The sequence below is a fragment of the Drosophila ananassae genome, chromosome 2R (genome assembly GCF_017639315.1).
Source record: "Drosophila ananassae strain 14024-0371.13 chromosome 2R, ASM1763931v2, whole genome shotgun sequence".
NCBI classification, from domain to species: domain Eukaryota; kingdom Metazoa; phylum Arthropoda; class Insecta; order Diptera; family Drosophilidae; genus Drosophila; species Drosophila ananassae.
Window position 1 is genome coordinate 23,184,349 of NC_057928.1, and position 13,838 is coordinate 23,198,186.

General features: G+C 44.7%; 1 protein-coding gene across 15 annotated transcripts in view; it reads left to right on the plus strand.

The window, feature by feature from the left end:
* The window catches only part of LOC6507281 (protein furry), a 54,887-nt gene that overhangs the window by 2,819 nt on the left and 38,230 nt on the right, over nt 1-13,838 (plus strand). For 8 of the 15 annotated variants that reach the window (XM_032453793.2, XM_032453791.2, XM_032453792.2 and 5 more), the window contains exons 2-12: nt 3,992-5,547; nt 5,606-7,331; nt 7,390-7,621; nt 7,692-7,874; nt 9,210-9,353; nt 10,350-10,517; nt 10,579-10,728; nt 12,174-12,343; nt 12,439-12,593; nt 12,677-12,793; nt 12,856-13,010. In XM_032453793.2, the coding sequence (XP_032309684.1) occupies nt 3,992-5,547; nt 5,606-7,331; nt 7,390-7,621; nt 7,692-7,874; nt 9,210-9,353; nt 10,350-10,517; nt 10,579-10,728; nt 12,174-12,343; nt 12,439-12,593; nt 12,677-12,793; nt 12,856-13,010 (4,756 nt within the window). Of the gene's footprint in view, nt 1-819; nt 1,549-3,991; nt 5,548-5,605; nt 7,332-7,389; nt 7,622-7,691; nt 7,875-9,209; nt 9,354-10,349; nt 10,518-10,578; nt 10,729-12,173; nt 12,344-12,438; nt 12,594-12,676; nt 12,794-12,855; nt 13,011-13,838 lie in introns of those variants that run through there. The other 7 variants (XM_032453801.2, XM_032453803.2, XM_032453802.2 and 4 more) reach the window with 4 other exon arrangements.

Genomic DNA, 13,838 nt, shown 5'->3' on the forward strand with positions numbered 1-13,838 from the left:
CAACTGTCTCTCTCTATCTCTCCCGCAATTGTTAATCATAATTTTAAATAGACAATAATCGTTTGTTTTGATTTCGAGCTTCCAATTTGCGAGCGTGCGCGAGTTGCTCATTCTGATACCCAGTAGTCGTAGAGTGCGAGGGTATATGAAGTTTATAGAAGTGTATTGTATAGGGAGAAAGTATATAGATGAAATATATAAGAATTAACAACTGATTCGATCTAGAAAGGTCCTTTTAAGGCGTAGATCTCTAAGACTATTAGGAAAGAGCTATTTAATTTCGATGATAAATTATTCAAAAGGCTTTTGTGCCTTGGTAGATACCAAAATTCAGATAAATTGGGCTATATTTAGAGAACTCATAGACATTTTTATTTAATTCTCTTACTTTAACAAGCCGTAGCCCCTAAAAGTAGGCTATAAAAGCTTGCTTTAAGAATCCCTCTTTGAAAAGTTTAATCCCTGAACCATTACTTCCCGATTAGAATCCAAGTAATAGTCTAAGTAATAATAAAATTGACTTTTAAAAAGAGTAGGAGCTAGAGGGGTAGAGTAGAGTACCAGATATCATATAGTCGAGTTCCTCGACTTCTTCAAAAGTTGTTTTTGGCTTTGTTATTGTTGTTGCTGCCATTGACGTAGCCCGTCGCTTTTTTCCGTGCTGTGGCCAGCTCGTTTCTGTTTTCTGTTTTTTTCGGCTCGTTTTCGCCGCAGTCGAAAATCGTCGTCGTCGCCGCCGTTTGCCTCGCATTTGCACTTTGCGGTCCGCTCGTCGCCTCGCCGCCGTATTTTGAAGAATTTTTATTTTGGATTTAACGCGCGACTCTTCGTCTATATATACCGCTATATATAATATCTATCTATACGTGCGCCTATATCGAAATCGGTGGTTCTGCAGCAAACAATTCGATTCGAATTGCCGTAATTTGACATCATGCTCACCCATACACAGCCACCGGGCAATAAATAATCAAATAACAACAAAAACTCAAACCAAAATAAAAAAGTTTAAAAGTTACGTTTTAGATTTCTAAACGCTGAGCTCATTATTTCTGTCTAATTAGCATAAAAAGCCATCGTAAAACGGTTGCACGAAGTTTTTAACAAAATATATAGAATATAAAATTTATAGAACCAATAAACAAATTATAGCAACCATAAACCAAGGAATACTGTGCTCTACCTCTGCTATATCCAAAAGGTTTCGAATTTGAAAGAAACCCCCAAAACAGTGACCCAGTGACACAATTATACTGAACTTATCAGCCACTCGTTTAGGCCAATCTAATACAATCTATCAGCGGATTAAGAGCTCCTAACCAGCATTTGTAATTAAATCTAATAAATGTAATACTGTGAGGCAGCGGGTCACGTGAATTTAATTGCCAGAGTTTATCAGGCAAAGCAATTTCGTGTTAATTAGTGTCGGAATACCCATAGAAATAGTAAATCTGCCCGAGCACCATTTTCCCAGCTGTGATTCCCTCACAAATTTATGCTCCACTTTCATGTTATGGAATTTTCAATGGACACCAAAAAAACTAAAAGGTTTGTTAGAATTCAGCATGGAAACTAGATAACACCAAATAATATGTTTTAAACACTGTTTAAATGCGATAAAAAAAAGTGGTGACCAATTCATTTTCAGGAAATGTTTTGGTTCTCAAACGATAAAAAAAGGCATTGCGATAAACGATTTGAAGGTTTTGTGCCCTTTTTAAGTGAAGTTCAAGTTTAGAAACACATGTGGGAGAGCCGGAGGAAACAAATTGGCTTACATGTTTTCGCTGTATATCAGTATCTTATCAGAGTGATTTCGAAATTCTTATAAATTTAATTGTTTTGCTGTCACTTGCTTTTCAGATAATCGACAGGCTGGAAAGTCAGCTGCAAGAGTTCAAGGGCGCACTTTGATGGGTTAATGATAAGATACTGATGTGATAATCAATAACAAAGGATTAGGTCTCAAACACTGAGTTTAAGAAATTTACGAAGTGTTCCTTATCAGTTAGATTTGCGTCGAATTAATTTATTAAACCATTTTGGATTCTTTGTTTAATAAATTACCCCATTTACGCCCTCTTGAGATCCGATATCCCCCATAAACAAATGAGGAGACCTCTTCAAAGGGAAGAAATTTTCAACAACGACATAAAAAATCACCTAAAAATATTTCCATGCGCCATAGATATAAGTTTTTCCAATGAATCCGAATTTGTTGAGAGAATCAAAGGAAATGGGAAAACAAATATGTCTATTCGTAGTACGATTTTGTGTTCGAAATACTAGGCAGCAGAGTGGATATTCGACTTTCTTTCCATCTCACATATTAGTCAGGGCCCACTAGTCGTATACTTAACGCAGAACTCGCTCACTTCAATTGATATTATTGAATGTTTTCTTTACGATTAAGGGGTATTTCTATTCGAGTCTTAGTCATTAGGCATTCTAGTTATTTATTTCTGCTGCTGTTGCAGTTTTAAATTGATGTTTTGTTCGCTTTATTTTGGATTTTGGATTCGACTTGGCCCAGTGCGACGATGAATCGGTTGGCTGAGAGCGGGAGAGATATTTGTTCGGGTTCGTCGCACATCCATGTTCATATTTGTTGCTGTTGTTATATGACACATCCCGAGAGTTTTTTGTAAGATTTTGGGAAGGCGTTGGGGGATTTGGGTGAGCGTGCTAATGCGGTATTAATAATGCGTTGGCCGTCCCATATGCATATACATGTGTTTTCGCATTTCATTTCGGATTTCGGATTTCAGATTTTGTTCTGAATCTTTTTCGATTTTCTTTCACTCACACATGTGTTTAGCGAAATGGCAAACAAGTCCCGTTTCCCTTAGCTAACTGATTCGGCCTCTGATGGGTCAGAACATTTATTTGCCTTGACATTAAGCGAGGAGATTCCTGGGCATTTGTCACGAAATCGAGGGGCAGACGACCCTACTGTCCCCGGGCGCCTCTTAAACCGCTTCCTTGCACTTCAACTTTATCAATTATTCACGGAAGGCCGGAATGCCGGAAACCTTTACCTTCTGCCCTGAACTTTCTCAGGCCTTCGGTGGAGCTCGAACAGCTGACTGCGTCACGGCCATATTTCTACGGAGACGTGCATGACACATGGCATATCGTTTGGATTACGTTTGGTAACAGCATGTATTATTTACCGCTCACAGACAATTGTACTTGACTGGGCCATAAAGGCCGCACTCCCCATCATGCAATCGGTCTATTGATTGAGTTCGATTTTAAAGGCATTTTGGTCTGGACACAGTCCTGGAATAAGCAATAGTCGGAGCAATAAATAATTGAATACCGGGTTTGGTCAGGCTATTTATTCTGAAAGCAATGACTTTTTATGGGAATTTCCTTTGACATTACTGGGAAGTACTTGATTTTGTTCTTATCGGCAGAAACTGACGATAAAATGGTACGGGGGGACTGAAACATAAACATTGTAATTGTTATTTTGCACATTTCAATCGTAGTTTGGGGGAATTTCATCATCAGCCTGATATGTCGACAAGTTTACAATTATTTCTTGGTAATAATTCCAAAGTACCCAACATGGGCTCATGAAGGGAGCTCTTTTAGGCTGCTTGTGTGCTATTTTAAGCTTTATTTTTGGGCCTGTTTTCTGCCACACCCCCACACTCTATGATGATTAAATTGATGATGGCTGCTGATGATAATTTCTATTTACAGATTTGGCTTTATAGGCGTGTCCTAGAACCAAGGTTGGGTAATCAAACTACAAGAAACCGCAAATCAAAAAAGTATACAGTAGATATGGCTAAAATGCTGGGAAATAGTTACTCATTTCTAACTAGGCTAGTTCTTAGTTTTATTGTAAAATAGTATTAATCATTTATGGCGTCATGTGTGGCTTTTTAATCGCGATTGTTATCTATAATAAATAGCTGATATAATTCGTTCGATCGAAAAGTAAAATTGATAATGTTTATTTATTTATTTCCGCGAGCAGGCACAAATCAAAACCCAAATGAGCAACACCTGAGCGATCCAGCTGGGTCGCCCTCCAGTGCCAGCCCAAACACCACCACAGTTACAACCACCGCGGCCACTGGAGGAGGAGGAGGCGGAGGAGTGGGTACTGTGACACCCACCAAGAGTCCCCAGCGCAATGCGCTCTTCCAGGAAGATGCTTATCAATCGGCACTGGCTGGCGGCGATAGCGTCGATAACATTGAGGCAGCAGCCGCGACATCAGCCCAACTGGACGGTAATCCGAGTGGCGGCTCGCCCGGGCAGCGGCACTCAATAAACTCGGCCGAGTACACCTCCACGCCGAAGACCAGTCGGAGCGGGAATGGTAACGGTAACGGTGTCGGTCCCAGCGGTAGTGGCACAACATCGCCCATAAATTATCAACTGCCCGCCGATGACTATCCCTATGGTATCGAATATGAGTCACAGCAACTCCAATACCAGCAACAGCAGCAGCAGCAGCAACATCCCGCGCCGCAACATCAGCAACTGCCAGTAGCGGATCAGACGCCCACGATCACCTATCAGAATCTGCCGGCCAGTCGGCAGAGTTACGTCTCCCCTCCGGCCCTGGTCATTCCCCAGCGTCAGTCCCTTCTGCCTTGGGGCGCCCACTCCAGGAGCTCCATCATCAACGTGCTGCCCAGCTACACCCAGGCCGAGATGCACGCCCTGGCTGCCAGCGTGGCCAGTGTGGAGCTCTCAGCTCCGCGGCCGGGTGAGATAGTGATGCGGAACCTGTTCAGCGACTTTACTGTCCAGGCGGAGAAGAAGATCGAGCTGGTGATGCTGGAGAGTGCGGACAAGAACCTCTCCAAGCTGCTGCAGCGCGGTGAGGATCAGCAGTTCGACCAGCTGCTGTCGGCCCTGGGCTCCGTGGCCGAGCACTGCCTGCCCTCGTTGCTGCACACCTTGTTGGCCTGGCATCGCCGCCAGTTGTCCGACATGGAGATCAAGAACGACCTGAAGAAGCCCCCGCCAAGTGGCTGCATCAACTCACAGTCTGCCGGCAATAAGACGATCGGGGACTTGGACTTTCAACTGCAGCGCAGGGAGGCCGCTGTTGAGTTCATCTTCTGCCTGGCTCTGATAGAGATTTTGAAGCAGCTGCCCTTCCATCCGGGCCACGAGGATCTGGTGCGCAGCATCGAGAATCTGGCCTTCAAGCACTTCAAGTACAAGGATGGCCTGCAGAATAACCCGAATGCCCACAACATTCACATGATTGCCGACCTCTACGCCGAGGTTATTGGCGTCCTGGCCCAGAGTCGGTTTGGGTCAGTGAGGAAGCGATTCATGAGCGAGCTGAAAGAGCTGCGCGGCAAGGAGGTGTCGCCCACCACCACCCAGAGCATCATCAGCCTGCTCATGGGCATGAAGTTCTTCCGCGTCAAGATGGTGCCCATTGAGGAGTTCGAGGCCTCGTTTCAGTTCATGCACGAGTGTGGTCAGTACTTCCTGGAGGTGAAGGACAAGGACATCAAGCATGCCCTAGCCGGACTGTTTGTGGAAATCCTAGTGCCTGTGGCAGCGGTGAGTGGACAGTATTCTTATCCCATTGAAGAGATTTTTTATTTAAACATTCTTTCAGGCTGTTAAAAACGAAGTGAATGTTCCTTGCGTCAAGAACTTCGTGGAGCTGCTGTACGTACAAACGCTGGATGCCTCTACAAAGTCCAAGCACCGGCTGGCGCTGTTTCCCCTGGTCACCTGCCTGCTTTGCGTCTCCCAGAAGACCTTCTTCCTGACCAACTGGCACTACTTCCTGGCCATGTGCTTGAGCAATTTGAAGAACCGCGATGGCAAGATGAGTCGCGTGGCGCTGGAGTCCTTGTACCGGCTGCTCTGGGTCTACATGATCCGCATCAAGTGTGAGTCCAACTCGGCCACTCACTCCCGACTTCAGAGCATTGTGAACTCGCTGTTTCCCAAGGGATCCAAGGGCGTCGTTCCACGAGACACTCCCCTCAACATCTTTGTGAAAATCATACAGTTTATTGCCCAGGAACGTCTGGACTTTGCCATGCGTGAGATCGTCTACGATCTGCTGTGCGTGGGTCGCTCTATCAAGCTCATCCTTAATCCCGAACGCATGAGCATTGGTCTCCGCGCCTTCCTGGTCGTCGCCGATTCTTTACAGCAGAAGGCTGGCGAGCCGCCGATGCCCAGGACAGTGCCGGCGCTGCCCTCGGGGAATACACTGCGCGTGAAGAAGACCTACATCAACAAGATGCTAACGGACGACACTGCTCGAAGTATCGGCATGTCGACATATTTTCCGCACGTGCGCCGTGTGTTTGTGGACATCTTGAGGGCACTGGACGTGCACTACGGTCGTCCCCTGATGATGACCAATACCCAGAATCAAAACAAAGAGCCCGATGAAATGCTGTCCGGAGAAAGGAAGCCGCGAATCGATCTGTTCCGGACATGTGTGGCTGCCGTTCCGCGACTAATTCCGGACACAATGACAGCCCATGAGCTGGTGGATCTGCTGTCCAGGCTGACGGTTCACATGGACGAGGAGCTGCGCATTTTGACGCACCAATCGCTGACCACGCTGGTGATTGACTTTCCGGATTGGCGTCAGGATGTCGTGCACGGTTACACCCAGTTTCTGGTGCGCGACGTCACCGACACCTATCCGCAACTCCTGGAGAACTGCACGCGTATCTTGTTCAACTTTCTCAACTTCTGGCGGTGTGCCATCATTGTGAACGGTGGAAACACCACAGCGAACGCTACAAACACCAGCTCGAATGCGGCCAATCCGGCGCAACAGAAGGCTGCCAATACGGGAACAGTGGTCCAGGCGACTGTCGTCCAGGCCACTGTTGTACAGGCGCCGCCCGCTAAGGACACCGCCAGCAGCCAGCTGTCCAAGCAGCAGCACTTGAACACCGCCAGCAGTGCTGCCTCGAGCATCACCACTTCCAGTGGCATGTCGAGCATCACCCAGCATACGGTCCTCAACATGGCTAGCGATGCGGGGAAGAAGAACGAGATTCCTCTGGCCACCACTCTGCACTTTGTGGAGGGATTCGCGTTGGTGTTGCTCTGCAACTATCGCCCCTATTTGCGCAAACTGGCGGCCATGATTCTCAAGGAGGTGAAGAACCTGATGCGGGCTTTGGGCATACCCGAGACCGAGCCGCCACTCATCGACGTGATGGACCGGTGTGTGCCCACCATAGTGGAGAAGTGCCTACCATTGCTACCTCAAACGGAGAAGACGGCCATCCTGAATGCCAACTGCATAGACCTGCAGTGGATAGCCGAGAGAACCAGCGGCGTTTGGCTGGCAGGACTAACAGATGGTGAGAGTATTTTCCTATATTGTGTATCCTTTCTAATATTACATTTTTTATGCCGCAGATAATTCGAAATCTTCCACATCGACCCTGAACCTGTCACAATCGAGCTCAACGCCCAATGCCTCGGCTACTGCCGCCAGTTCCCCGCAGCCCCAGTTCGATCCTTGGGCCACCTGCCTGTTTGGCTTGCTGGAGAGACAACGCATTCTGCAGCAGTGTCCTTCGGCCGTGGCCCAGGCCTGGCCCATTTGCTTCACACGCTTAAACGCGCTCTTCAGCGTCATAGATCCCACGTATGTTGAAGTTAATTAAATTTTAAAAATAAAATTGTAAATATTGACCCTTTTAATCTGATTTCTGCAGCCCTGTCAGTGACAATCGAGCTTCATTGCTGCGCAGTTCGGCGCCCACCAAAAAAGTGCCCACCGAGAGCCAGAAGGACTCGTACCTGCGCCTCTGGAGGAACCAGGTGGCCTGTGCCATGAGACTGGTGCCCCAAATCCCTAGCGTAGCTGTGCGCTGCGCCTCGCCCGATCTGAGTCTGAGGTAAGGCAGTTGGGCCGCCCGGAAATCGCCTTTCCATCAAACGTATAGCATTCTCAAGTAGCATTCTGTGTCCTTTCACCCTTCGACTGCCACTCGACAATACAAAACAAACAAGGCACATCATTACTTCTGTTTGACTAACATTTCGCATTCAATTACATTCGGCACGAATTCCCATGTAGTTAGTAGTTGTTTCCTGTAACCTGTACAGTTGACCTGTGACCCTGTCTTTTCTCTGTGTTTTGTGTTTTGTATTCTGTGTTTAATAGTTTGTGTTTGTTTGACAAATAGAAAAATCAACTTGCACATGCAAATTCGTTTTATGAGAGCCAGAATTCAACTATTATTCGTTTCTCTAAAAACCACACTGCACTCTGCACTCTGAACCCCATGGGTGGTCACCAGGTGGGAAGGTGGAAAAGTTGTGTGGTCGTTTGCCAAGCATAATTACAGATTCCAGCACGTGCGGATAATGATGATGAAGAACAACAACACTTTTCATCTGGCAGCTGTTATTTGGAATTGTGTTTTAATTAAACTTTGTCTCACTGCATTTGCATAGTTCCGGTGCATGTTGATTGGCTCTAATATGTCATTATTTGTGATTGCCTCATCAGCGTTACTCATACGCCCCGTTGTCCCTGTTTGTTTGAATTGGTTTACTTGCATGCACTCCATTAAATAATCCGAAATTTGTCGAAAAGTATTAGCATTCCAAACAAACATAAACATTATGGCCTAATTGCCACTATTTGCATGTTTTCATTATTTTTTTTAACATCAACTTCAATCAGTAAAGTTCCTGTTTATTTGAGTTTTTTGGAGAGGAAGTATGATTTTTAATAGTTTATAGTTGTTTAATGAGTTTTCACTTCCCCTTTAGTGTGTGTTAGTAACTGGCTGTTAACTTATGTAGAAACTTAACTGAAATAAAATGCAAAATTCTGTTGCAACCCACAACACACTCTCGCACATTTTTCATGGCATCCGTGTGCAAATGTTGGCCGTCGGGAAATGTCAATAAAATTCACGGGGAATTTCACAAAAACCGTCCATACAAACGCAAACCCACCCACGTGCTCGTCTGCTGGGGGTTTCATGTAAGGACCATGTCCATGTCCATGACAACACCTCTCACCAGAACATTCCATGGGATCATGGCAAACAGATTGGCTGGCATAGTGCATAATATTTGCGGAGATTGAATCTTTGCAATTGCAAACACAAATACCGAATTGTGTTCATCGAAAACTCATCAACTCAGCCATAAATCCACCCCGATTTCGTTTATAAAATTATAAATATGTATGTATAAATATGGATTGTAATTTATAGTTTGCAAGATCAGTCGGACTCGCGTTCCCTGTCCGATTCCCTGGACAATATACCATCGAACGTGTTCGGCCCGGAGGGCATCGTCACGCGCTTCACGCTGCCACTCTCCTACGGACGCAAAGAGGCGCGCCAAAAGCGACTTGGGTAAAGCAAACAATCAAATCAAAACAATTCCCAACCAGAGAACCTAATCAAAACCAAACAGATGTGCAAAATGATAATAAGGTTAACCTTGCCCATGCCTACCTTATGACTTTATTGCAGTTGTATCCCCCTAACCTTGTATCCTTGTACATAGATGAGTAGTTAGTGTTTGTGGTTCGTGTTGTGTTGTGGCTTTGGCATGAATTTGAGTATCCTTTTATTTATATCCTGCCCACAAATTTCCATTCTTGATTTCGGACCAGAGTTGCTCACTCTTTAAGCTCATATTTCTGTCTGAAAATTCTTAAATTTGTTAGCTTATAATTTGCACAACAGCTTCCTTTTCGCCACGCCCCCTTGTTTGCAATGTCCTGAAAAACAATTTAGGACAAGTTTGTTTATTTTTCATATGGCGCATGTCGGCCAGTTGGCCACAATTCCCCAATCCCTCAATTTGGCATCGTGTTCCCTTTTTGGCAGCAAAAAAATAAAACACAACGAGTAAAATAATGTAAAATGGAACAGGAAAAAAATTATTATTTGTCCGCTGCCATTTATTATTATTCTGTACTCTGTACTGACCAATCCTGCTTCTGCTCCTGCCTCCTGAATCCTGCCTACTGGCGCTGTGCAAATTCCAAATGCTCACCGAAGCAAACCAAGCGAATTGAGGGCCAAAGGTCGGCAAAAAATGGGTTTTAATTGAAAAAAGATTTCAAATTTAAAATTCATAATGTTTATCGCCAAGGGACCGTGGTAGCCTGCGACTGACAGTCGCGAATTTAAGGCCATCTCAGGCCATTTGCAACCCGCGACTAAATTCGAATCGCATTAAAGTTTATGGACTCTCGCTTAAATGATGACCTTGCCGTGCCAGCACAGCCACCCAACCCGAAGCCAGAATCTAAACATTAAGCGAAATTACTGGCCCGGAGCGCCGTCACTCACTGCTCACTGTTTGGCACTTAAATCCACGGCCGTAAATTTGTTTTACAGCTCATCGCCGGACTCCCTGAACGCCGATCGCAGTGACAAGTCGGCCATGGGCAGCGCCTCGCCCCACGCCCTCTACAAGCTGGTGGTGCCCCTGCTCCGGTGCGAGGTGGTCGATGTTCGGGATGCCGCCGTTAACGCCCTGGGCCTGATAAACCACGATGCACTCAAGTGAGTATCTAAGCCCTAACTGATGTGTTTATGCCTCCCCGCTGACGATGATTGCTCACAGGGATCTGATGGAGGAGCTGGTGGTCTACATCCGGGAGGCCGTGGATCGCAAGCAGGAAAATATGCGACGCAGGCGGAGGCGCGATGCCCTGCGGCTGCAAGTGGTGCGTGTCCTGGAGAAGATTGCCGAGAACGGGACATTCGGAGTGAGGTAAGAGAAGTTTTTATTAAAAAACCATAAAAAGGATGTGGAAGGGCAAAATTATAGTAAGGGGAAGCCTCCCTCTTATTAAACCCTTGTATGGGTATCAATTTTTCAACATCTATGATGTTCGACCCTCTTCAAAAATTGTGAAAAATGCATAAAAAACCAATATGAATATATGGAATATATAGGTATATAGCGATGACTATATCTTGGCCAATTTTTATCAGATTCTAGAGCGGAATTCCTTAAACGATTTTTGTATCGATTCTCCATCATTCTACATCAAAACCTAGAAACAAAATATTTTTTAAATTTTTTATCAAATTTTCTGGGGCATCTCCTTTGGAAACCCATAAGATCGCATGGAGCCTCCAAAAAGCCCACGACGATAGCAATATCTTGGCCAATTTCTATCCGATTCTAATGCGGAGTACCTTAATCGATTTCTGTACCGATTCTCCATCATCCTACATCAAAACCTAGAAACAAAATATTTTTTAAATTTTTTAACAAATTTCCTGGGGATATCCCCTTAGGAAACCCATAAGATCGCATGGAGCCACTATTTAGCCCACGGCGATAGCCATATCTTGGCCAATTTTTATCCGATTTCTCCATCGATTCTCCATCATTCTACATCAAAACCTTGAAACCAAATATTTTTTAAATTTTTTATCAAATTTTCTGGGGCATCCCCTTTAGAAACCCACTCCACTAAAGCCACTAAATGGCCCACGGCGATGGCCATATCTTGGCCCATTTCTATCCGATTCTAATGCGGAATACCTTAAACGATTTCTGTTTTGATTCTCCATCATTCTAAATCAAAACCTAGAAACTAAATATATTTCAAATTTTTTATCAAATTTTCTGGGGCATCCCCTTTAGAAACCCACAAGAACCCATGGAGCCACTAAATAACCCACGACGATAGCAATATCTTGGCCAATTTCTATCCGATTCTAATGCGGAGTACCTTAATCGATTTCTGTTTCGATTCTCCATCATGCTACATCAAAACCTAGAAACAAAAAATTTTTTAAATTTTTTATCAAATTTTCTGGGGCATCCCCTTTGGAAACCCATAAGAACGCATGGAGCCACTATATGGCCCACGGCGATGGCCATATCTTGGCCAATTTTTATCAGATTCTTGATCTGAAATTGATTCTCCATCATTCTGCTTCAAAATCTAAGGAAGAAATATTTTTAATATATTTTGTAAAATGTTCTGGGGGAAACCCTTTAAATGAGTGAAAAATGCATGGAAGCACTTTTTGGTGCCCCGCGTTGGCTTTATCTTGACCGATTTTTGATGCAACTCATATTTAATAATATAAGCTGCCACAAGATTAATTGCAAGGATATATGCCAGGGGTCCTTTATTGTTCTTTATTAAAATAAACTTTCGATAAGTGTTTGAAACTTTTGGCATAACTCATTTACAGCACGTGTGTTCTGGAGCGCGACACGATGTCCCTGCATCCCACTTTCGTGGAATACATCGAAGGGGCCATGGCCTACCTTATGGCGGAGACGGACAAGGATAACCTAAGCATTAGGGAGGTGAAGGCGCACTTTTGCAATTTCATACGCAAGATGATTAAGAACTTTTCACGTAAGTCCTCGAAAGACCTGTCAGCGTCACATCCACTTCCATCCACGTCGTGTGTATCCATCTGCTAAAACTGATTGCCTGTTCATTTCTCTTAGTCGAATCCTGTGCCACACTGCTGTCGCGGGACCTGAAGCGTAATCTATTCAATTTGTTTGCCACATGGTGCGGCAGCTTCTCAAAGCCGCTGAGCATTACCTCGCAGATTGGCCAGACCCTTGAGGAGGAGAAGCTGCAGTTTAGTGCCTTGCAGGCAAGTTAATGCCGAAAGTCATTCTGACAATAGGACAAGTCTATTAAAAATTATAAATTTAATCCAAGTTCTTCTATTTTTAGGCCATGTCGGCTTTGCTCTGTTGCGGTCACATCTTCTATCCACCACATCTGCAAGACGACGGAATGACAGCCACTTACAAGTGGCTAGACCTGCTCCTAACCTCCAAGGACGAAAAGGTAACCCTTTCAACCTAAGCAACCACTTGAGTTCTTAACCACAACTCTCACATCCCGCACAGATTTATCAATTGGCCCGCGACACTGTGGTACTGCTCCTAGAATCGAATCCAGATATGGGCCAGCTTCTGGAGTGGGTTATCGATCGCTGCTATACGTCGACGCCTCGCGAGGCGGACGCCTGCTTCCTGGCCCTGGCCTCGATCTTCAGCGCCAAGTAAGTATGAAGATGCACACGCAGGTGTGCTTAATGCATAAGCGCCTTAACTTGCTACTTTTTAATTTGTTCCAACTTTCCGTCGATACTCGGTGTAATCACATGCCCCATCCCCCACTGCAGCCTACTGTGCTGGCAGAGATATAATGGCCAGGATACATGTTCCTGCCGGAGGGCACTTAAGTAGGGTTTCACGTGTCTGCCAGCAATGAGACCGCTTTAAATTTACGCATATGAAAACACACTCACAAGGGGGAGTAGAAGACAGGCTATTTGTTGAGGCCAAGCACGTTTTTTATTTCCGCTTCCGTGTCCTCCCTTTTTTGGTTGCCTATAATGGCAGCGCGGGAGCGAATAGTGCCCGTGTGTGGAGCTACATAAACAATTGTTATATGATGGCAACATGCATGCCCCACTGCATATAATGCATCTCGAGACGGGGACAAAAGCAGTTGGGCGGTGAAATTGTTAAGGTATTAGGGGAAAACTAGAGCATGAACTGATGGAGAATTTTCAATCAATCAACATTTTCAATTGCAAACACATTTTCAATTCATCTCAGAGGAAAAATCAAGGCCATAAAATTTCCAAACCATTTAGCTTTAAATAAACATTAAATGTACCCAGGGTAATGAAGCAACTCATGTGTGGCCTAATGATAAAGGTCTAATTCTATTTATACATATAGTTCCACAATATTGTAGCCAATTACAGTATAGTTCCTCCCTTTGATGTTTGCACTAATAATTTAAAACATATTTAATAATACAGTCAGACATAATACAGTTTTGTCAACAAGTTTTTGGTAATCTGTTTACTCGGCCCGAA